This window comes from Emydura macquarii, unplaced genomic scaffold (genome assembly GCF_026122565.2).
Source record: "Emydura macquarii macquarii isolate MOO-44397 ecotype Brisbane River unplaced genomic scaffold, CSIRO-AGI_Emac_v2 contig_2636, whole genome shotgun sequence".
Lineage (NCBI taxonomy): Eukaryota > Metazoa > Chordata > Testudines > Chelidae > Emydura > Emydura macquarii.
The window spans coordinates 16,874,669-16,900,682 of NW_027132773.1; the positions used below are offsets into that span (position 1 = coordinate 16,874,669).

General features: G+C 38.0%; 1 protein-coding gene across 1 annotated transcript in view; it reads right to left on the minus strand.

The window, feature by feature from the left end:
* BMT2 (base methyltransferase of 25S rRNA 2 homolog) overlaps window positions 1-26,014 on the minus strand; it is a 50,908-nt gene that overhangs the window by 5,196 nt on the left and 19,698 nt on the right. Inside the window, exons 2-4 of the mRNA XM_067564234.1 lie at window positions 25,456-25,597; window positions 23,734-23,898; window positions 3,748-3,862 (exon numbers count right to left, since the gene is read on the minus strand). Coding sequence (XP_067420335.1) covers window positions 3,748-3,862; window positions 23,734-23,898; window positions 25,456-25,597 — 422 coding nt within the window. The remainder of the gene's footprint in view (window positions 1-3,747; window positions 3,863-23,733; window positions 23,899-25,455; window positions 25,598-26,014) is intronic.

A 26,014-nucleotide genomic window follows, 5' to 3' on the forward strand; every position in this document is an offset into this window, starting at 1 on the left:
GCTGGTTTGTACATCTGACTTTCCATGTTGGCTGCTGTTGTGCTTTGTTAAATGAACACTTTAGAACATACTGTGCTTTTATATGCTCAACAGACAGATAAGGACAGAAAACAAAAAGCTCCTCCCTATGCAGACAACCAGAGCAAGTTCTACGGAATGCTTAAATTTACTGAATGGTTCATAGGCCTTGTCCTGGCTTTCTACATGGGTGGGTTTTACTCAGCAAGAACAGCAAGGCCACCTGTATCTTATTTTTCCTCCTTCAGCCTTCTAAGGGTTTGTCTATGCATGAAAATTAATCCAAACCATCTAATAAGGTAGAATGTAAATTTAAAGATTAGCTATTCCTGATAAACTCCATGTATGAAGGTTCATATTCCAGATGAGAGATTGCACACATGGAGTTATTCAGGAACTATTTTGGAATAACTCCCCTATGCAGACAAGTCTTAAGAGTCAGATGTAACCAGCCAGGGCAAATTTAACTTTACAGTGCTTTGCTGGGATGGGTTTGGCATGCTAAAAATGATTCTTGAGTTGCCGGTATAAGCTTAGTGAAAAACTCTCTCCTATAGATCAAAAAGAAACAGGAGCATTTTGGGCAACAGTTTTTCCCGTCAGTCAGTCCAAGAGCACCCAACTGGATGTTGTACTGTACCTCTAAGTTCTTCTTGCAATTTTACTACAATCCAGGGAGCAAAAATGCATTTTCCTATCTTTTGATTTCCTCCCCACAGCCACCTTCCATTCTGTGGGCGTGCCTTGTTTTGTCTTGAGACCTGACAGAACCGGAGGACTTCAATTTACCACATAAAACTGACATCTTTTTTCCCCACCAAGCACATTTGCTGCCATCTGACAGACAGTCATGAAAAGATTTTGCCTTTGAAAAACTTTATACAAAGAAAGTAAGAAAAAGAATAGTTAACAAGAAGGTTTACTTGATCTTTTGACTTTTAACTGCACTTTTCACACTCCCCTGCCCTCTTTTGTTTTGTGTGAACTGAAGATGTTAAAGGAATTTTTCATTTGGTGTTGTACAGAAATAAATATCAAATCCTCAGGGAAGGGGAAACTGAACCCTTGCTGCTCTTAATGTTCTGGCAATACAAAATTAATAAATACAGCAACAAAATTCTAATATCCTACAAACCCTAATTCTTAGAATACGGCATTCACATTTAAGATTTTGCAATTTTGAAACGTGACCTTTAACACCTGCTCTTTGTTTTGGTTCTCTAGTAGTTTCTACTCCATGACCCCATTACTACTTTTATGGGTCACATAATGTAGGTCATGTAAGTACTTAAACATCTCCCATTCCTAATGGCAGACATGGATTAAGATCCATGAGTTATTAGCATCATCTTACAGTTTATAAATAATTCATCTGGGAATCCTCTCAAGAATAGTTATTTGTTGCTATAATTTGATCTTACATTCATCTATGCAATTACAAAGAATCTTACTTAAACTATTATCTTACTGAAAATGTATGATTATTTTGAGATAATAGTTTTGCTAAGCATGTCTGGAAATTTACATTTCTTTATATAATAGTTGAGACTAGCGTTAAATTGTACAGAAAATATTATATATAGGACTTGCACAAACCAATTTTTCTAATATAACCTTAACTAGCTTTAAAAATAGAAGAAAATCAGTAAGGGTTCATGGACTAAGGGCCAGATCCACAAAGGGATATAGGTATTGCATGGGGACAGAAAGAGAGGGAATTACTCTATAGCCTAGTGTTCAGGGCAGTCACCTAGGAGGTGAGAGACCCAGGCTCAATCTCCTTCTCCACATGAGGCAGAGGGGAAGGAAATGAACTGAATCCAGGTCTCCCACATCCAGGGAGATTGGTCTAATCACTGGGCTAAAAGTTAGGGCCCGTCTATACAGAGATTTAGTGCATGCTAAGCCACAGTGTAAGTGTACAGTGTAGTAATTTGCTGCACATTATGTCACTATTTGGATGCTGCTGCTCCACACTAAAGTTCCTTATTGTGCTCTGAATACTGCTGTAACAGACATCAGCGTTTATCAGCAACAGATAAAAGCACACTAGAGAACTTTTAGCACACAGCAATAGGGTCCACACACTAACTTAACGTGCAGCAGAGAGGTTAGTGCGCTGTAGAATTCAATCCTGGCTTTCCAAGGACTAAGTCTCTGTGGACAAATCCTTATAAGTGAGAAATATCTCCCACTTCTCCCCTACAACCTGCGTTGTATGGGGTTAAGTATCCTCAGACCACACATCGGATCAGGCTGTACAGGCAAGATGGCGGGGGGGTGGGGGGGACACCTAGTTTGAGGATCCCATTGGGACTTGGGCATGAGATAGGCACCCAGACACCTAGACTGAGGCAGCTATGCACATGCTCCTTGGGGTAATGTAGTTTAGGCACCTACATTTAAAAAGCAGCTGAGCTGAGCATTAGTAGTGCTTAAATATTGGATTTAGGCACATAAATCTTTTTAGGGATCCAATATTGAGTGTGGTGATTACACTAACATACAGAGCATGCACTGCTAAGCACAGCTATACAGCAGCAAACAATGAGCCTTTACACAAAGCAGCAGCAAACAACAGAATGTACATCTTTCCCAAAAGACAGCATTATCCTCATGCTGTTAATATTACTGGACCCACATCTATTCTATATATTCCTGACTCCACACCCACAGTGAACTGTCTGAATTGGTATCAAAGAATATGAAAGCTGAAATATTACTGTGTTCAAATATGACTGTTCCCTCTGTTTTCAATCAAATTTGGTCATGCCACTGATTTGAATAGCACTACTCACAATGGCTGCTTTTATATTTTTACTTTGGCTTTATAAGGATTAGTTGTAATCTTTAGCAGCTTCCAATTACAATTCTAAAATAAAAAATATGAAATTGCTCATTCACTTCAGGATTCTTGGAGACATTGGGGGTAGTTAAAGTTTTAAAATAAAAATCTATCCCTTTCTCTATCATGTGACTCACTTGTTGAAGGCACTCATTTTTCTGTTAGTGAGCATTAACCAGACTCTCTAACATAAGCAAGGCGAAGATGGGAAGACAAAAGCAGTACATAATGATTACAGCAGGTTTAAAATATTTCAGGACCTGTCCAAAATACAGAAGTTGCACTGATTTAGCTAAGAAGTTGTGTTGCACAGATTTAATTAAGCTAGTGCAGTTTTGTGAGGGTGGAGGGGAATCAAATGTTAAATTCAGCCATAAGTTCTGTGGTGTTTGTTGCATCCAGCCAACAGCTCTGATTACAGCATATTTATTTTAAGTATATAAATTGAAAAAAAAGTCAAGTCTTCTCTAGCTTGTTCTTAGCTAGTGAAAAAATGAAAACAGCCTTTAAAAATACCCAGCATGTCTAGACATGACCCTTTTTAAACTAAGTTATATATTTACTACTTTCTAGTTAAATTTAAAAGTGACTACTAAGGATTTGCCTGTTTTTTCCCTTGTTTCTTTTAACACTATAATTCATATTATAGGGGCCTGATCAATGTGATAAGCTTAGGTTGTTTTAACAAACTTATCAATCTTAAAAGATTTTCCCCATCAATATGGGTCCTATTGGTGGCCTTCCTCACTCCCTGCCTGCCCCTGAAGCCATTCAGAATACCCACTTTTAAAAACAGACCTATATTCCCTTAAGTCTTTTACCATAGAAATTACCCCCAAAATACATAATTCAAACTAAATATAAATTCAGCAAACATTACATACCTCAACAGCCGGGACAATGTCTATGCCGACAGTCAAGAATTCTTCAAACTTCAGAAATGGATTAAAGCAGCTGCCAACATCAAGTAATCTAGTCTTTCCTGAGGGGGGCAGCAACCTAAGAAAGCAGAAATTCAGTTTTATCAAATGCTATTTGTTGAAGGTATGTTCTGTATTACCATTTCAGACAATTAGAGCAAAAGAAGGTAGAACATTAAGGTGTGGAATAAGTAATAGAGGGGAAAGTTATTTGTACTCTGAAGGCACCTAGAGGAGGCCTACTGTGCTAAGGAGATAGGTTGTATGTTCTTCAGGGCAGGGACTAAGGATAACATGAGACACAACAGCTGAGCACAACACAGAGACTGGGTGGGGAACACAAGGCAACAATTAAACCATTCTGATCAGCACGATAAGCAGCAGCCACAAAACTCAGTATTTACCTTGGTGCTATGAGTCAATTTTTCAAAATGTGAGAGCTACCGAGGGCACTGGCTGAACCAGAATTATCAATATGAAAATGTTGAGGATGAAATTACACCAACATGTTACAATGACTAAACATAAAGATTTAGGAATATTGTGTGTTTTGAACTCCCTTGTTTTTGTTAGCCTGATTTCAAGAGTAATTGAACTAGTTTCACATTATGGTTAAAAATACCTCAAGCGAACAAGACACATAAAATCTCTAAATACATAAAGATTTAAGTATTATTTTACATATAGCATTTTTGTTCTCTTTGTAAAGAACCATGCACACATGACACAAATAATTTTACTTACACATACGTTAGATTACAAATTAGTAGTAGTGAGGTTAAAAAAAATGTATAAAGTGTTTCAGGAAAAGCTTCCTCACCGTGAGATTTTTTATTTGTGTTCTCTCAATGTCTACAGGTAGAGATTTGCCATCGTAAATGTCCAATGTTACCTTAATTGTCAGTATCGTATATATAGCAAAATGTCAGTGCTCTTAATTGCAGAATACAGCATTAGACCCAACATTAAAAACTATTTTTGCTATGTACAATACTAGCTATTTAAATAAATTATTCAAATTCAGAAATCTCTGTGTATGACAACACTTCAGATTACAGAATCTACCAATGTGTATATTATCCTTATAAGATCCAAATTTTTTTAAAGTTAATTTAATGTAATGAGATGACTTAAATTAGCTATTTTTCCTTGGATGCAGGTTACAAACAGGTGATAACTAAAGTTACTAACTGAGGGTAATCCAAAATCTTATTCTAAACTAGAGATGAACATGTTTGACTAGTGCTCCAGAGGGTTAGTCGTGTTAGTCTGTATACAGCAAAAACAACGAGAGTTCTGTAGCACTTAGTCTTTAAAGTGCTACAGAACCTTTGTTGTTTTGACTAGAGCTGCTCACAATATTTTGAAAAGAAAGAATTAACACAGTTAGTGCTAATTACCCTGATCACTGACTGTTGTTGGATTTTGTGTCACACTTATTGTTTTAAAATATTTAGATAATAAGTTTTTTGGGGGCTTGACTACGTGTTCCATATTTTCATATTGGCCCAATCTGAACCTATAATATAAACAAGTAATCAGTCTATGTACTAGTAATTTATGAAGTGGCAGCACAGGTTTCATATCTTCATAACAGTGCAGGTGTCACTGAATTAATTAAATGAATTTGGCTTTGCCATTCTTTCAGCTGGTATGATATGAAGTATTTTGAGAGGTATAAAAAATTAAAGAAAGCAGAGCAGCCCCTTCTACAAATTAGATAACTAGAGAAACACCTCACTCTTAATGATTCCAAAGTCTCTGACAAATTTGCAGTTAAGAAAAGTGAGTTTAGTGCAACCAAAAGATTATGCAAGGGCTAAAAAGACAACGGGCCTCACAGCTTGAGGCAGAGAAATAAAAACTGTCCTTTTCACATAGGGCTCTTGTAGGAAAATCAGAATTTTAATAAAGATAGAGACATGAAGTGCTTTCACTTCCTTCTGTAAATAATTCCTTTTCAATTTGTCCACTTAGGACTAAAAAGGTCTTATAAAGAACATCGGATACAAGCGGGTAAAGAGTAAAAACAAACTACATTTATTTCTTTAACAGGTTTGCAAAGCTGGGCACAACTCCAGAACAAAAATCTATTCTGAAAGGAGCGCGCCCCCCTTTCTTTGTTTAACAGTTTATATTCCCTATCCCGGCCGAGAAAATCCCTCCCTTCTTTCCCCATTGGCTGTGTAATAAAAGGTTTACAACTTTCCCGACCGCCTGTTACATACATTTTCTTCCACATACAACATATAGATCCATGTTCATGCTAATAAGCGAATTTTCTATGCAAGGTGTGTGCTAATATTCTATTACCTTTTTAAGCATGCGCTTTCCTACCCTACCTCTTGTCCTTTCTCTAATGGAATTCTTGTGCTGACATTATCAGATAAGAAAACTCTCCCTCCCTTTTACCCCTGTCTGGTGAAATTCCTGAAGCCAGAATTTATGACTAGATAAGTGCTTCTTCCTTCAGCAGAGAAAAACTCCCCTTCTTTATCAGAGGGTGAAAGAAAGACAGACTCCCTTTCTTTGGCAGAGGGTTAACCCATTGTTTCCCTAAACTTATTTCCTAATATTGGAGCCATGAATTCCTTTTCTATTACTACAACTATTTTATTTCTTTTAGACTCTTAACTCTTTCACTTCCACATCAAAAGAAAACAACAATTTGAAATAAATTCAAGAGTACACAATAGGGACTTAGGTACAGTCTGCCTGACAAGGTCTACAGGATAAGGGCAAAGAAAATAAGAAATTACTAGAATAGGAGGAGCCCAAAAGCTGCTCCCTGAAAATGGCCTCTTGGAAAAACTCCATTACTGCTTTTCTTCTGCTCCAGAGGATTAATTTTCCCTTTGATCTCAGGTTGTAGTTGTATGTACTCTCTTCTAGGCCATAAGCAACTATAAAGTTTTCCTCCATTACTGTATTTCCCCTTTTCTCCACTGGATTATTTGTGTAGGACAGATGAGGAGATGGGTTTTACCAGTTTCTAAGTCTGGACTTATGAAGGAATCATCAGGCTGTTTGGTTACAGCCTCTTGCACTGTTCCATCATCTCCTTGATTAAGGCAGTTTTCAGTGTTGCTGCTGGGGTCCTATTCTGATGTCAGTCTTAAAACATTCATGACTGAAGCACAGTAAATCTTTGCTCTGTTCTCTTCATGGGGTTGTGCTGTGTACAACATCAAAAAATGAAGCAACTCTTTTGCTAAAGCCTACCTTAATATGCACCGCTTAAAGTGATCTCATTTCTTGCTGAGGAGAGCAAAGCTGTAACTGAAATTTGGACACCCAAATTCCTCAGACAGTTTTGGCAATCTTATCCTAAATTTATCCTTTTGTAGATTGCCCGAGCTCTGATTGCAATTTTACATTCATACACTTTTCACTCTGCAACCTGCTAGACCCCTATGCTATAGTCTCATAGTCTGGCAAAGGTAGCTGGGTAACCAAAAAAGTCTTCTGCATATCCTTCAGTGCTATTGCGAGTTAGCATGAAGAGGATCAACTGACTGATACAAGCTGTTCCTTCCCATTCCATAGCATTCAGAACTGTTTGGTCACATGGTGTGACCCTACAGTTGACTCCCAAACTGAACTGTTTATGAAGTGCACCTCCTGGTGATAAAGCCTCTTGTTAGCATTCCTTTCATTTAGACATTTTATTTCAAAATTGCTCTCTCAAACCTCTTGAACCCAATGGATGTTTACCAGAAAGTCTAAATATTGTCTTTTAAGTACTTCTGTCTCTGACTGCAGAAAGAGCTTAGAGAGACTCAGTAAGACGTTCTTCTATTTTAATTTAAAGTTTCTCTTAAATTAGTTAAGAAATCTAACCAAGACTAACTGCTCTTTTTGCCTTCTCAACGTTGACTAAAAAGGTTCTGGCAACAACCGTAGAAGTTTTGGCAGGAGCAGGAAGGAGAAGGCAGGACCTTACACAGATAGATCCCCCGAGAAAGCTCTGCAAAGGTAAGACTATTCCACAGGTCTTCTACATGAAGGATGTGAGTCTCCTGGATTGAGATGGCCCCATCATCTTGAGAGGATCTGAACAGCATGGATCCAAAGAAGCCCTACAGTGGCTGTTTATGCCAGGTGAATCAGAAACCACCTTTGGATCAAATCTCTGACTGACTGAGAAGACTAATGCACACTGTTGGATTCTTGTTTGTCCCTATATTTCTTCAATCTACCTGGTTCTACTTAAAGGAACAACAAGGAGTGCCATGAACTGGCTGCTCTAATGACAGGAAAGGGATCCCAAGGCCTCCTGTCCTGATGGATGCAAGAACTTCCTTGTGACTAAAACAGAAAAGCTACCCAACACCCTGAGTACAAAAACCCAAAGAACTGTTTCACATCACATCACATCACTTGTGGGTGACTCCTGAATCAAAGCCTTTCCCTTCTAAAAACATTCAGTCCCCCAAGACTTCCTCTATCACAACAAGTTTGGATGAATATTTTGTCAGGGCAACAAGCCTTGGATCCCGACTTATTTCCCCCCAGCTTTCTAAATGGAAGGAACCTAATAGTCAAAAGTCAAGCCACACAACCACCTTCACCCAGAAACTATAAACTTGGTACTAGACAAATATTTTAAACTACCCTAACACATTCTGATGAAGGGAGAGGATTGGGTTCTGCACCCACTCAAGTTGTCAGAGAAAGGGAGACTGATTGTTGGAGTGGAATCTTTTATATCCCGGGCTCCAGAATATTGGGTCAGACAGGCATTTGCACACCCTCCAAAAAAGTGTGTCATTAAGGAGAAAAATTTGGAGAGGTGGTGGTGTGGGGAAATTAAACTTTAGAATAAAGTTGAGCTACAATCCTATTGGAAATGCACTTGTTGCCCACTCTAACCTACACAGATTGAGCATCTCTGAAAAAAGTCAGGCCCTGATAATATGTATCAAGTTGTTTTACACAAATGGAAGAATCCTCCATTCATCCTCCCATACGATTGCTCTTCAAAGAACTGGAGCAAGACATGAATGCTTTACTGCACTACCAAGAGACAATGGATTTAGGTTAACCATAGTCTTAGCTAAGGAAAAAAAAGACGCATCACCAAGACAGAATGATGCATTTAATATTCTGATTTTGAGCTGACAGGCACTTTGGAGGAAAACCTCTCTCTATAGATCATAACTCTGAAGCACCAGAGGAGATTTGCAGGGGATTTTTGTCTGCACTTGTATTTTTAGTGTATCCCACCTTAGGTAAAATTTAGTATGTTCTTAGCTCACTATATGTTTAATAATTGACAAACTTGTTCAGGTTGTGAAGGTCTAAGATGAGGCGCCACCTGCTGGATTTCTTTTGGACTAAGAAAGTGGACCAGGAAGTAGTGGCAGTAGAATGCTTCTCCTCTGTGCTGTGTGGGGACAGTTTCTATGCATCCAGTTGAAGAAGATGTTTTACTTCCTCTCCAAGGATGGGCTCGTGACAGGGATCCCTGAAAAGGGATGGGGAAAGGGGTTGGCAGGATGGCATAGCTAGGAAGGGGATGGTGTACCTTTCCTTGATTATTTCCAGGACCTATTTGTCCGAAGTTGTGAGCATCCAAGATGGTAAGAATGGAGCTAGTTGGTTGCCAAACTGATAGTCTGTTTGCTATGTTGTAGCTGATGGGAAAAGGTGAATAAGTGGAGTCTCTCTCGGACCTTCTACCACACCTTCAAAATTGTTGTTTATTAGAAGATGTGCAAGACGTCGCCCCTTGTGAAGTGGGCTGTCTGTAGTTAAGGTTGTTGGAAGGACGTTGATGGCATCATTGAAAAGTGCTGTTGTGGGTAGTGAGGTTACAGTCAGGTTTGAGGAGGGAGTTGGTATTTCCCTGATCTCCTCTTTGGTTGAAGGGTATATATATCCCCAATGATCTTAGTGTAGCTTTCGAATCTTAGAGGGAATGCAGTGAGTTGTTGGTGCCTTCACAGAAGAGCTTTTTGGGCTGCCATACTAGCGGAGTCTAGGGAGGCTTGGAGAGCCGTGTGGGCTATTAGATGTCCTTCAGCTATAAGAGGTAACAACTGTTCCTTTTTGGCCTGAGGAAGGTCCTGGCATAGCTCCTCCAATTCATGGAGGGCCTCATAGCTGGAGCTTCTAAATTGGAGGGTGGCAGGATGAGTAAGATTTCCTCCCAAATAAGTCCAGTCTTTTCTATTCATGATCAGGATGAGTGGATCGGGATTGAAACTGGCAGTTCATTTCATGGACAGCATTAACCACTAGGGAGTTTGGAGTTGGGTGAGAGAACAAAAATTGCATTCTTTGCAGGCACATAATATTTTCTATCCACGTTTGCATGTAGGTGGAATAGAGGCTGTGGTCTGCCAGAAGAGATTGGCTAGTTCAAGTAGTGCTCCATTGATGGGTAATGTGATTTTTGCTGTAGAGGTGGCATGGAGGATGTCGGTTACTTCATGATGCTGTTCCTTGACTTCCTCTAATTACATATGTAGTGCTTCTGCCATCCTCCGGAATATATCTTAGAAATGTCTAAAGTTATCAGCCGCAGTGGGAGGTGGCATGATGGCCTCATCTGGCGAGGATGATGAGAAATTAAGTGCCAGTGACATTTGTTCCTCATCCTGTTCTTCCTGCTCCTCTGGTTGTTCGTCTTGTGTCTGTGAGGACTGTACCTCTAGAGGTTGGGAGAGTGAAAGGGATGGGATGGATGGAGGATGCTGTTTTGTGGGATTGCCAAACTGAAGTCTGTACATGGTCCAAAAACCCCAGTATGGCCAGTTCTGTGCAGGGGGGATGTGGGGTTGCATCCAGGGAGGTCCTTGCCAAGGTTGCATTCCTTGAGATGTTGAAGGGTGTGCATGTGAATCCTCTTCTTCCTCCTCTAAGTCACGAGGGAAAGGAGGAGCAGTTCCTACTAGAGAGAATGAGGCATGGCTTGATTCCAGTGACAGGAAGACTGTGGTAAGTTCTGACTCAGCAGTGGAGACTCCCGGATTATCAGATACCCCTAGATCTGAGGTGTGTATGAATTCATGTGAAATATATGGCATTATTGGTGCCGACGTACAGCACAGTGCCATAGTATGTGGTATAGTAAGGCCAGTAGGTGGCACTGAGGAGATTTTAAAAAAACCAAAACAAACAAACAAACAAAAAAGAGTCATTGGTTTTGCCGGTGTCAAGGTCAGTGCCGGCAGCTTTGGTACAGAAAATTTTGTTGGTGCCAGGGATTTTTTTGGTGCCGACATCTTTGCTGGTGTTGACAATTTGGTCAGTGCTGGCAATTTTGTTGGTGCCGATGAGGGTGCTGGTGGCTTCTTTGGCATCACGAAAGATCTCAGAGCCATAGATGAGGTGCAGGACTCATTTTGGTCAGTACCATCAAAGGATGGCACTGATCATTGGTGGTCTGCTCTGGCATGGTCTGTAGGTTTCTCCAGAGGGATTGAAGAACTTTCTCTTTGCAGAGCCATGCCCTTTGTGAGAAGTCATTGACACCACGCATCTAGCCAGAGATGGCATTCTTGAAGTTTGCAGCTCAGGATCCGAGGAAGGAGCCACTCTCTTATTGCTCTCTGCCCGGTCAGAACATCTTTTCGTTTGTTTGGGCGTGGAGAGAGGGGATCATTAGATGATCTTGTCAACCATGAGGGTCTAACCAGGGATGAAGGAGACCCCAGTTCAGATGCAGCTTAAAGGGACTTTTCCATTAGGATCAGTTGGAGCCTATTGTCTCTGTCTTTTCTTGCCCTTGGTTTTAGGTTAAAGCAGTGGGAGCCATTCTGAGAGATGTGACCCTCTCCCAGGCAGCAAATACACTCTGTGTGGCCATCCATTATGAGGAATGCAGCCCTGCACAACACACACATCTTGAACTTTGGTGACCCGGGCATAGGAATGAGGTGATAGCTTCCCTTTCGAGAGGAAGGGAAGTGGGGAAAGGAAGCCTACTGTATACTAAAACTGAATTTTTATTTTCTGAAAGAAAAGGAAAGAGAAAAAGTTAAATCTAAACCAGCTATGTAAGGGAAAGATGACTATCGCAGCATCTGAAGAAAAAAGAAAATGGGCTCTGCTAAGGATTCCGTTCCAGACCGCAGTGGTAAATAAGGAATGGAGGGTGGTCAGACCGCACAGTGCTATTTATTTCCCGCGCACTGTGCAAGGCTGGGGAGGTGCACGTGCTGTCCAACGGGCACTGCTATTGACAATCTCCGACTCACATGCAAAGGCACTGCCACACCTAAAGTTGAGCACCCATAGAGACATCACTCAGAGAAGAATAAATACATCCAGTCCTCTTTTGTCTCCCATTCCACAACAAACAAATAAATTCCATAGCTAGCATTACAGCTGCACCTTCTAGGATGCTAGGTTTCAAAACTTGTCACTTTGTCTTCTGCTTGAAAATAATGGTGGACCTTCTTATACTTCATTACAGTTGAGGCAACATTTGATATTTGTTGATAACAGTAAGACTGCTACATTTTCTTACAGCACCACTGTTTGTTTATTCCTAAACCTATATTTTTCAAAGACTGATTTTTGGTTCAAAACTTCTCTGTGGCCATTTAAGGAAACCCCAACTTATTATTTTTGCACTGTCAGTCAAATATTATTGCTGTATGCAATTTCTGTTTTTTCTTTATCATATAAGATGAGATCTATGGAAAAGGGGAAGTTGTCATGCTGGTAATTTTTTTTCACAGCCTTCTCTCTTCCCCCTTCAGTCTTGTTCCCTTCTATTTTCTTTGCTTTTTTACGTAGTTATACAGTTCTCTAATTGTGGTAATGATATGACTTTTAAAATACTGAGAGGAATGAATATGGAGCCCACCTATATTTACACTGCCTGTTTTTGCCAATGTATTATTCTGCTTCATGGTAAGTAAACCTGTATTACTTGATGAATGAAATCTCATTTTGTAGGATGAGAGAAGAGAATGGACTATGACAAATTATTGGAACATAATTTTTCTTGATCTGTGGGTTGATGTGTGTTAAGCTGCAAGATTCTAATTTATCAACTGTTTGTAAGTATTAAGCTTTGTTATAAACACATCTATACACATACTACTATTATTATTACTTATTTTTAAGACTGTACTCAGGTGCACTGGGAATATCTGGGAGTGCCACACATTCAAAGAAGCACTGCAGCACCACATAATGCTTCACACCTGTATATAATCTTATCTGCACCAGATCGAAATTTAAGTGTTTTTAAAAAGGCAGAATTTTAACAAGTTCAGTATTTTTACTAGTATTGTATTGAAATGTGCTCCCCAGGCCTATTTCATATGTTTACTTCTAAAACTATTAGAAAATATAGTAAAACATGAAGTACAGACAAACTGTACTAGTTGCATTTGAACTAAATTATTGAACGTAAGCTACTGTTTATTTTTTATAAAATGCCTTTAAAAGATCTTAGAAATGAGATACTGAAAATCAGTTTTAATATTAGTAGCATCCCGGTGGACCAAAATTATGATGAATTCTTGGACATTTAAATATATTTTATATGTGCATGCCAATAAGAATCATTAACATCTACCAGCCTTTTTCCCTGCAAGTAACTGCAATATAATACCTGTTCAATTCTGTAACAGCAGCAACTTTAGTCACATCACAACAGCACTTCACTTACTTAATTCTACAGAATTGTGGATTTATCATGACTAAACCTTTTTTCCCCCCCTGCAACTGTTGCCAATATGATTAGTAGTGCAGGATTTCAAGAGAAACATGTAAAAACAGAATTAATACTACACATAGTCCCATCAGTTAAGATCCTATGAGACTTTCCATTGGCTTCAATGGTTAGGTGATAAAAATTCACTCCAAAATGAAAATGACAAATTCTCAGGTTGGGAAGCAATTTCCACAAAAATAAAGTGCTCTCCTATAAAATACTTATATTTAGATGTGCAGAAACAAAAACAAAAAACCCTTCAGATACTTTGTTGTTCTCCTATGTAACTGATTAAATTTAAGACAAATATTATTTAAGATTATTAAAATCAGATTGTATTTAATTTAAATATATTTTCATTTAAAAATAAACTATTTAAAATTAAATTTGAAGTTGTTTTATGTTAAGTCCTCAAGCTACTAGAATCTATTAAAATCATTTAAATAAGAAAGTATGCTGCATCAATGAGCCTTCCTCAAAATTTGATAAGTTAAGGGTGCTACTTAAAAAAAAAATTACATAGAGAATAAGTGCAAAAACTTCTAACTTCAGAGATTAACTCAACATTTATAAATATGTCAAAATGGCATGTACTGCATTAAGTATTTAAGTTATTTACATTCTTTACAATGGAGCAAATGCTGGTATTTTTCCACATGTAAGTACTTTCAGATTCTGCTGTGCAGAAAAGCTTTTTTGTTGTTGTTTTAGTTTAGGCAGCAGGTAGAGGATATTTTCTTCATTTGGATTAGTTCATTCAAAGTTGAGAAACTGACTGGGAGTTGAAAAAGCTGGAAAGCTTACTTCCTTTTCCAATAAAAACCAGGTGGGAGAGGATGAGATCTACCAATTCTAAAAACTTGATGGACACTGGGTCAGATTTTAAAATATATTTAGGCACCTGGAGATGCAGACTGCTACCTAATCTTCTTAGGTGCTTGGTGGTGAAATCACATTATAGAACTACCTTTATCTTTAGGTGCCTAAGAACTTGAGAAACCCTGTCCCATGATGACCAGAAACAGTCAATTCACCAACTACAGTTAATATTTCCTTTGTATAATAAATCGGTTTTAAATGCAAAACACGTTTTGATTATATTTACTTTTTTTTCTTATGTAGCCAGCACATTTGAACTTGTTATAAACTAACAAAAAGCCATTTTAAAAAAAATATGGTTTTGTATATTTAACTGAATTCCAATTTCCATCCAAATGCAGCTTGACACAAATCCAGGCATAAAAAATGCTGGAAAAAATGTAAAAAACCAAGAATCTATGTAAGTATATGTTAAATAAATGCGTGACAAAATAGTGTAAGTAATGATATAGGTTATCTTCCTGGTTAGCAAAAAGAAAGCTTTAGTGTAAAGGCTATATCTGGTTGCAACTCAACAAGAATGAATCTATCTTTAGGAAAGTAAAAGTACAAATGCAAATCAATTATTTAAATCAAGGTTTACAGCTTGCTGATTCAAATAGTGATTACAATTCTATGACTCAAAGCACTGATTTAAATCATTCCATCTTGTTAAAAATTAAACTGTCCTGCGATCTTTACTGACAAACTATTTTGTTGAATGTTAGTGTATCTGAAAATTTGGAGCAAACATTTTATCCAAGTTATAGGCTATAAGGTGAATACATGTGTTTATAAGCCATTACTAAGTAATATACAAAACCAGGTGCTGAGTTTACACAAGATTCCTCCCACCTAAACCTAGCTGCAAACCCATCTGACTTATCATACATAGCTCATGCATCCACTCACCTTTAACATTCCAAGACAGAATCAAAAGTGAAATGATTCAAATGGTATTTTTCAGCTTCATCTTTAGAGGTAGAAATACCATTTAATAATTTGTCTGTCATCCTTTTCTTAAGAATATCTGGCAAATTCCCTTGGCTATTACAGTATAACCCGCTATTTGTTAGTATTGATGCATCATCTTTCAAAACCTTATAAAAATTAAGAGGTGAGCACATAGCATTCTCTCTAGACAGAAAAGAAGAATGATGTACAGTAGATATGCAACATCTGTTGTTAGTGAGGAGGGAAACTGCTCCTGGATATGGAGAAGTTGGTGCATGGGTGACAATTCTGTTAAATAGAGCACCTCATCCTCCAAGTGTTCTGTAGAATTTTCAAGTCAAAACTTGAAACTTCTGTGAGAGAGAACATGATGGCTCTGCACAATCTTTCATATCAGGAGACTAAAGATTCTCACATGGGCCAGAGGCCTGATGAAGACATAACATTTTAAAAAAATGAAAGTGTTTCTCATAATGTGAGTATTCAGAATGTAGACTGATTATTGGTCATTGTGATCTTGCATGATTCTCCTCCACCTTATCTATTACAAGAAGTCAGAGATCCAATCTTAATATTTTTGCTCCTGATGAGCATCTCTCTCATCCTCCCCCAATCACTCTATGATCAGTGAAAATCTTCAACCTCTTTAGTACTTCCCTCAATAATCTGTTCCTAGTTTCAATGTCATTAATATGATCAGATATCAGCAGTACCATTAAGGAGGAACTGTCAGGGCTCTCTTTCCATCTCCCACTCCTTCCTATAGGCATACCAGTCAAACTGATAGAGGAACAATGTGTCCTGAAGAACTGGCTGCCAGCCTGGTCTTTGGTGTAAGATCTGGAGTATCAACTGATCTGGGGTAAATGACTGATCATTTGCGATTGGAAGTAACCTAATGTGATGTGATTTTTGGTTTTAATAGCCTTTAATCACAAAGTTCAGTTTGTTTGGGTAGCAAGATAAGCTGGAAAGTCTAAGGGGACAGTCTGACTTCATAGCAAGACTGGTACAGTGATACAGGAGTTCAGATTTGTTACTGGCTTGCTGAGATCTAACAGAATATATCACCAGTGTGGGGTGTTTTCTGACAGTCTGATGTGAGTTGGGCACTCCCAGTTGTGAGTCACTATAGAGAGCGTGAGAGGGGGGTCTTGCCCACTTGCTAAGGGTCTAACTGATCACCATATTTGGGGTCAGGAAGGAATTTTCCACTGGGATCAGACTAGCAGAGACCCTGGGATTTTTCACCTTCCTCTGCAGCATGGGGCACAGGTCATTTTCAGGTTTAAACTAGTGTAAATGATGGATTCTCTGTAACTTGAAGTCTTTGTGACTTCAAGGACTTCAGTAACTCAGCCAGAGGTTAGGGGTCTATTACAGGAGTGGGTGGGTGAGGGTCTGTGGCCTGCAATGTGCAAGAGGTCAGACTAGGTGATCATGATGGTCCTTTCTGGTCTGAAAGTCTATGAGACTTGCTTAGAAACCATTGCACTTGGGGATGGGGGAAATTCCCTGGCCTGGGACAGAAGCTGGACAGAGGGAGCTCTCTATCAAGATCAGGCACAATTTAATCTTCTGGTTCTCAATTTTAAGGCCAGGCAAAAATTACACTTTTGCGGGACACGCAACTCCTCAAGGCCATAAGTGCCCATAACTCACCAAGATAGCCTCCTGACATAAAAGGCAATGTTTAAACCCCGGAGAGCCGGGCAAAGCCATCCAGCAATCTAAAGTTCACCACAGGGTAAAAGAATGGAAAGATCAATGGTTCTTACAACAAAAACAAAAAATGTGATTTAATTATTACTAATTACTCCTCTCTCTAACTAAGCTAAGTAAAACTATAAAAAAGTGCAGTTGAGGCACCCTGGACACTGGTCTCAGGCTGAGGTGGTTAAGAACAGAGGGGTGTTTCACCTGCACAGCTCTATATAGCCAGCACGAGGCAGAGCAAAGCACGAGGCAGAGGAGGGCAAATGCACAGGCCAAACCTGCACTGCTACCTAACATCTCCAATTGAAGGCACATGCATACCTGAAGCGGAGCATCCACAGGAACACTACTTTAAGCAGCAGCAGATTTCCCACACTTAAAAGGTCTTCAGTTACTTGTGAGCCTCACTTTTTCATATTGAAAACAGATTTTTAGAGTTCAGTGTCTCAGCTATTTTAGAGTTAATTTCATCCACTTCCTCATTTATTAAGAGCAGGCCTACTTTCTCTCTAGTACTTCCTTTTCCCTTGATATATTTTTAAAATGCCTTATTTCCTTCAGAACTTTGGCTAGTAATTAACTCATCCGAGAATCCGTTTTCCCTCCAAGTCTTCAACAATTCTATTCTTGTTTGGTCGTCTTTCCCTTTTCTGTACAGGTTGTATTTTTTAACCTGATTTTTGAAAATGTCCTTCATGAAGCCACTATATTGTAACAAAACTACCAATATCCTTATTCAGAGGAACTATAATCTATTGCCCATTCTTTATGGTTCCTTTTTCCACCCTCATGGATGAATATGCCCGTTGCATCATACTCGCTACGTACCTATATTCCTCCAAAGATTGCTTTCCTGAATTTTAATTATTACTGCTTTGTTCTGTTATGCCATTTCTTACTATACTGAATTCAATTAACACCATCATGGTAGTACCAAGTTTCTCTATACCACGTTTTCAAACAGGTACATCCCCACAGATAGTAAACTATCAATATTTTGCACAAAACATCTTTAACGAGAAGTACTTTACAAATATCACCACAATACTCTAGTTAGTATTTCCCCCATTTTACTAAAAGGGAGATTCAGGCATTGTTCTAAGCTCTCGGTATAAACAAACAAATCTGCTTTCACATTTCAGTGATAAGAATTTATCTGACAGGTTTCAGTTTATAATCTCCATCCATTAACACTCCTAGCTGCTTTTGCTTGTTTGCCAAAAATCACTGCATTTCTACATGCTCACATGTTCATACTTTTCAAGCGTGTAAGCTAGGTAGGGAAAGAGGAAGAGATTTGTATTTGATCATTCAAAACAGGGTCCTCATCACAGGCATTCTAATGATCCATCCATCCAAAAATCCTCCTCTTCTGCCCATTAGTGCTTCAGTCAGGTTGGACTTAGTGATCTATTTTCCAGTCTTCATATATAATGCATATTTATATATTAGAAGATTAACAATTTATAGTCACCTACACAAAAATAGCTAGCGGGAGAATGAATACTTCAATGTTTATAAAGACTTCAAAAAAAATTCATGGTTGTACTTCAGTCACTAGAAAGTGCAAAGTCATTAACACTTAACACGCCTGATAAGAGATTCAAATCAGCAACAGCATGTGCAGATATGGTGTACATTGTTGACAGTATGCCTCAACTCTCCCAGAAGGGCCACGTCAAGCATAACATGTAATTCAAACGCCATGACCATTAAAACCTTGTCTTAACAGAAACCAAATTACTGTAAATTGTGTTTGTTGTTTGTAATGTGGCCATCTATCCCCTTAGAAAATGGGCAGATAGCCAGAAAGTCATAAGGCAAGAACTGTTAGCTGCTGTTCAGCAGTACCATATCTGAGCTGTTGATTTAGAGGTGAAGGCACATGTAGCAATAAATCCCATTATTAGTTCTTGATAGTGTTACCCCCTTCTCTGACAAGATTTAGATAACAGACCACTGCAGTAATGTCTCATAATATTAATAACTCAACTTACACTGTGAACTACACATTTTTCAAAATAAGTAAATACTCTGCTGTGAACAACGCAAGAAGGTACATCAGTGTCATCTCCAGTATTGTGCAAAAGTACAGTACATTCTTCCGAGTGTGACAATTTCTCCTCCTGAACTGAAAGAAGAAGCAAACAAAGCTCCTTGCTCTAGTTATAGCTGTGATGTGTGGAAGGGTGGAGGGACCCCAGTCCTGCAATAGGCTTTATGCTGGCAGACTGCTGGGCCCATGCAGAGCTCATAAAAGAACCACAGCCTTAATTTGTCATTGTTCAGGGCAGTGTGAACTCTCCAATTCCTCTTCTATAAAATATATTTAAATGAAATGCAGAATGAAATTTCAAGAGCAAACCATTTTAGGCTACATATCCCTTTTGAATTCCTGTAACAGTTCACAAGAGTATGATAAAAATTGCATTTTATTTATTATGATAGCATGGCAGTGCCACTACAGTTAAGGTTGTGTCACAACTTTTGTTTAAAGGTCAACCATTTTAAGTCCTATAAGACAGAGTTGCTGGCTGGATTCCTTTGAAATTTAGTGTGCCTCAGGAGGATGCAAGGTAGGGTAGGTGACCCAAATTTGAGATAATTTGAGTTAGGGGTTGCACAGATAAGCCCTCCTCCCAAACAACTATTTTTCAAAAAGTTTCTAGATGGTGTTTTTTTGTGTGCAGACCTTGAGAGCAAACTGTTGATGTGATGTGGGTCAAAATGGTCTCACGCCGTTGAGTTTTACCCAAGGCAATGCATGGCACCCACTAAATTTTTGGGGATCCAAAGAACAGTATTTACAAAAATGTACACTTTTTACAGTGCACATATGCCAGTTCAAAAAATGGCTAGAGGATTTCCATTCCTGCCATTCTATATCCTTTAAAGTTCAACTCTTTAAATGCTCTAAACTCTGATTAGTTAATTGAATTACTTCAAAATTTGGTGTGACTGATAGCATTAATGATCCAAATTTGGGTACATATGACCAAGAAGTTCCCAAGTTACAGTGCACCCTCTCCCAAAAAACCCCAACAACAAAACAGTTTCCTTCTGCTGTCTTGTACTGTTCGATTGAGAGGTTCTAATGACGGGGTAAATCACAGATCTCATTAAGATTGATGTGACCTCACCCTTCAGTTACCATAACTAAGGATAAGTTAATCACAGGTCCCCCCCAAGACAAAAGGAATATTGCATGGTAATTTTTTTCCCTTTTTGTCCTTTAATGGAATCCTGTGGGTACGAGTGAGTGGGTTGTAAAAGGAGGTGAAGTGTGTGTACATTTCAGCAATGGTGGGTTGGCAGAGTAAAGATGTATTAACAGGGCATACTGGGGCATTGCTAAAAGAGGGCAGAGTTATGATTGCCTGGGTTGTAAGTTTCAAAAGTCTGAGTTTTGCTCAATTCACCATTCTGCAGGAGGATAACATAAACCAACCAACCATAACACTGCATTAATGTAGTGTATTGCCACTGAATATACTTGGCAAATAAAATCAGAAAAACATTTAAAATTCTTTCAGAGATATATACATAGAACAAATACCAAATCTAAATAGTAATGGCAAAATAGTTTTCCCATCCTCACTGCTTGTTGCTACTTGACTCCCAAGTGTGTCAATTATTGCAGTCATCTCAGTGTTACTTTCTTCTCTACCCCCTAAGTGTCTTCTCCACTGCAAACTGAACATGGAATCTTAGCCAAACTATTTCCAATACATGCATTCTCAATAATAAAATTTTGCAGTGGGAATTTTGTTGATTCATGAAGCAGAACAGAATCCATCTTACTCTTCAATAGTTTTAGTGGGTCTGCAGAGCTAACAGCTGTAAAAAGTAGGGAAACCATGGGTCAGCAGGTTTGACTCAATACACAGGCCTGTTTAGTGAGATGACATTTTTACTCTCATTGTTCAGAACCATATTTTAATCTCAACTGACTTGTTATTGTAGTTTCGACCCAGACGGCCTTCTAAAACTTCCAGCAACAGAATGTCCGCAGCTGCATTCTGTTACCTCAGAATACAGTGCTGGTACTTCAGTGTCTTCATTTTTTAAAGAATCTCTCAATTTGAGACATATTTCCTATATTTAGAACTACTAATCTCTCTAATTAGTAGAAATCTTAAGTGTGTCCACTGTACGTATACACTCAGCCTTAATTTTCTCCACAGTTACCTGCTTAGTTTGTCACATCAAGATCACTTAAGTGCAAAGTTGACAATCAGAGAGTATGCAACTTTCTACTCAGTTTAATAGTGCCATGGACTGTTGTTTCAGACTGGTGCCTTTGGCTCCCATTATTCTGCCAAACTGTCTGTTCAGATAAGTTGTACAGTCTGGCTTGGTATTGCTGGGTGCTCAAAAACCAGATACTGATCTGTGTGCACTCATCTACTGTGCAAAATTACAGGAAGTTGGTATTTTGTTATGACCAAATACCTGAAGTACTTTGTCTAGCTTAGCTCCCACTGTTCTTAGGCTTGTCTCTGTTATTACTCCTCTTACCAGCATCTTGAGTGACTTTCCCTGATGAACTGCTTTTCTCATACTTTACAAGGCAAATGATCTAAAGCACAGAATCCTGAATATTAATGAAGTAACCACTTGCAGCTCTGATGGACAAAGACAGGAGCAACTCATTGTATCCTCACAAATAGAAATGCAATAGTGTGTGATGTGAAGACAGGGAAAAAAAAATCACTCCATAAGATACAGGTAAGGACAAACAACTATGCATCTAGGTAGATGTAGGGAGCATTAAGGAGATGATGCAAGTGGGTATAGTCTGATTTAACATTCTTATTATTAAAAAGACCTTGAATTCAGACACTAAATCAAGCCTCCTGTTCTTTCCAGCACCTCAACCCCAAGAAAACCTCTTAAGATCTACAGGATTCCATTCTTACAGACCTTAAATATTATGCACATACACACTGCTGCACAATAGGAGACAGAGCAGAGCAGGGGCCATGGGAAGGGTGGAGTAGAGCAGAGAGTTCACACCTGTTCCATTCCAAAACCTGTGCAGGAAAATTGGAGTGGGACCGTCTCCCCTGACCAGCTCCTTCTGCTTCCTAGCTCTGTCCTGCCAATATTACTATTTAAAACGTTAACTTCTAAATAAGTGTCCAATCACCTCATCTTTGGTCCTGTTCACTATTCCTGTTATCTATTAGATCATCCAATGAATCTTGCTTAATTTCTACTTGATTTTTATTTGTTTAAGTTAGGTGAACATCTCTTTAGTTTATATGCCATAATTTATTACCCCTTTACTAAATCATCTTCTACTGATGAGCAAGTGTAACTCCAACAGAGTAAACAAAATTTTGAAGAGAATAATTCTTAGTTTGATTTTAGGGGAGGAGGAAAGAAGGGAAGAGAAATCTGGCACTCAGGTTGCAACCTGAAGTATGGGGTAGATACTGCACTTCTCCATAATACAGAATAAAAGAAAAAATTGTCAATTTTCTGTTGTATTTCTACCATTTTGCACAGGGACACTTATGGCATTTGCAAGTCATTCTAACAGAGTTAAAGGCACAAAGATACCAACTGATGTGGACATAAGACCTTTGTTAATAACATTATTAACCTGCCCTTCATTTCCCCAACGAATAATACATACAACATGCAATACATGGTGTTCACAGGAGATATGGCATAGTAGTAAAATCTTGAAAACCCTTCCAAAACTGCTAACAAAATGCTGCAGATAAGTAGTCATAAGAGTTGATCCATGAATTTAAGAGCATAAACCAAATTAAATTTACTGATTTTATTTTTAGAAAGCATATATTTTTGTTCTCATTACTCTACCATACTTGTTGTACAGTATAACAGCAAGAGTCCTGTGGCACCTTAAAGACAGTATGTGACAGTTGTACAGTCTGACTCTCTTCTCACCAATTTGATGACCCACATTTCTTGCTGCCTGCCCATTTTAATAAGAAATTTTACAACTATAATAAAAAGGTACAGACGTAGTTTTATTTCAGGATCAAAAGCAAAATATAAAAATAGACTGTTACTCTGAATTAAGGTTAAAAACAAGTCAACCTCCAGGGAAAAATATCTTAAAAATGCAGTACTCTAATTTAAAAAAAAAACAAAAACAAAAAAAAAACCCATCAAGAAACCAAGAAGTTCAAAAAGGTTAGGCTTCAAGGTCATTTGGAAGTGCATAGGTAATGTCCAAGAACTTTGCCCAGGGCTGTTGCTGTTTTGCTTTCCCCTCCCCCCCCCCCAAAAGGAGCTTAATCTTAGACACCCAAGTCCATATTTAGGTAAAGTGGATTGATTTTCAAAAGTGCTTAATATTCAAGCAGTTTTCCACTGAAGCACTTTCCCCCTATGGTTGCCTTTGTCCAAATCCAAGTTGTTATAAATTACACGGAACACTAACAAGATAGGATTGTTCCACAAGTGGTTATTATGAGTTTTTTTTCCTTAAATTAAAAGGACAACTGTCATTCTGACTAAGTTCTGGGCCACTATTTTTATTATTTTTGGAAGATAATGTTATGTGATAATATCAATATGCTTCAGGAAATATCTGTATATACTTAAAGTAAAAACATTCCTTTTATAAAACTCAAAAAAGTTGCATTAGAAATATATTAGGGCAATGTAATTTCACAGAAATCAATTTTACAAGATGGGGAAAAATGTCTCTTGCAAACTTTTTTTTTTTTTTTTTTTTTTAAAACAAACAGCAAAAAGTTAAAACTTACTCCTCCGATATGGTTTCATGATTTGTAAAGCTGAAGTTGGGTAAGGGATTTTCAATTTGGAGAGTCTGGTGAACATTTAAGGCTGAAGATGCAAGAACTGCTCTTTTCTCATCTTTTTCAAGTGCTTTTCTCTTTCCGCCGTTTTGAAAATATCCTCGGCATACACTAAAAAAGAAAATATCCAAAGTAATATTTCAGCAGACCAGTGGTAATGAGGTTTAGCGATACTTACAATTATAGGTACTTTGAGTCTACAAGTTATCTAAAACTTGCAGTGAAATTATTATATTAAACTATGATTATACCAAGCCTTGAGATGACAAAGGCTTTTGTAAAAGTTATTACTGGTATTTACCTATATTAATTTGAACTCAGCAGCAGCATGACAAACTGAGAATGAAGGAAAAACAGTTTTAAACGTAATTCATTTAAAGGATACAAAAACGTAATCACTAGAGTTTCATAACCACGTCCCACATTAAAAGCTACGACACTTATTCAAAGAGGAAAACCCACAATGCCGGAAACAGCACTACCTATAGAATGCATCATTTCCAGAAGACACTTATCCTTACTTCTTTGGCCATTTGACTTCCATATGGAACACACATGAAATGATGAATGGCTTCATTACTTCCAGATGTTTTGACCCAGAGGCAGTAGTCAAAAGCTAGACTACGTTAAAGTGAGGTATAATGATTTTCCCCCCTCTTTTTTCCCCATATAAGCTATACATAAATGCATCCTAGCTTTCAAGGGGAGGTAATGTGGATCTAGTGAAGATACCTTTATCAGTGCTACAGTTAGAAGTATATTCAACCTTCTTCCGCACTTATGTACTAGCTGTGTAGTCTCCCGGATTAGGGAGGCTTAGCAAGTACTTGTAAGACATTTATTGGAAAGGAGGAATATAGCCCCGTCATAAAGACTGGTGTAAGCTGGAATCGTCTCTCCATCTCTGATAACATTGATAACATTGTTTGTACTAGGAATCTTGTTTTAAGATATTTTAATTGTTAAGTTGTCTTTTTATTTTGTCTATATCATGTGAAACCTGAAGTTGAAAAATCTTCAATTTTTTTTTTTTTTTACACTGAGAGAGATACTGGCTTTTGATAGGTCTAATTTCAGTTTCTCAGACAGTCATAATGTCTCTCTGACAAAAAGTCAGTCATTTCTGCAAGAGATACTTTATATATGGAACACTGGATAACACAGGGACGTATTTTTGTATTCTACATCTCTGATTAAATCCAGGTGCAAAAATTGATATGCTTACAAATCCACTGGGAGATAATTAAAACATGTGACTATTATATAGCAAAGATTTATCTTTAAAAAGTCAGTATAGCTACAAAAAGCAGCAGCCAACTTTTAAAAATCCTCTACAAATAAAACTTTATGAATTATTTCATAACAGTATTACCTCAATTTGAGAGTCCAGATTTAGACTAAAGAATATGGTTAGTGCTTGGTAACAAGTTTAGCTGCTAACAGTTTAATCACCTAAAAGTTTTGCTAGATTTTGCTAAAATTTTAAGAATAGTAAGATAGAACAATGGGACATCTGATGCCTACTTAAAAATAACCACACTTTAAAACGAATGCCAGAGATAAGTACAGAAGGCAAGAAACTACTAATATGCTCTGCACTGAAGACTCAGATTGCCAGTTTGAGACTGAGTTTACAATCATATCTTGCTAAACCATACAAAGGTTTACCTGCAACACCATTCAATTCGACCTTCCCCTTCACAAGATTTTGTCCAGTGATTATCTGCAAGATTTTTCATTGCCACAGCATATTCACAAAGAGTCTCCTCATCCTCACAGTGTTCACGCCAGATCTTGTCAAAGTCTCCCACTAAAAAACAAAAAGTGAGCAGAATACGATGTGTTTAATATTGAAATGACAGACAGAGTCTTACATTTTAAACATTATCTAAAGTATCATCTTCTAAATGTTAGCTAAAGCAAAAAAATGCTATACACATGCAGTCAGGTTAAAAAAATATTAATGTTTCCCTCCCTTGTGTTACAAATACCTAAAATATTAAAAATAAAAATTTAAGTTCAGTTTTAAGGTTTTTTCGGAAGGGGTGTGGGGGGAGGAGGTTTAAACCATTTATAGTGTGTGTATTTTACTCAGTTCAGACAGTAGATGAAAATTGTGGTGGTCATTTTCTAGATTGTTTTGCTTTTAGGTTTTCATAAAGATGCAAGCACTACTAGGGAACTTTTCAATAAAAGATTACACTGGAACAATTTCTTGAAAACATTC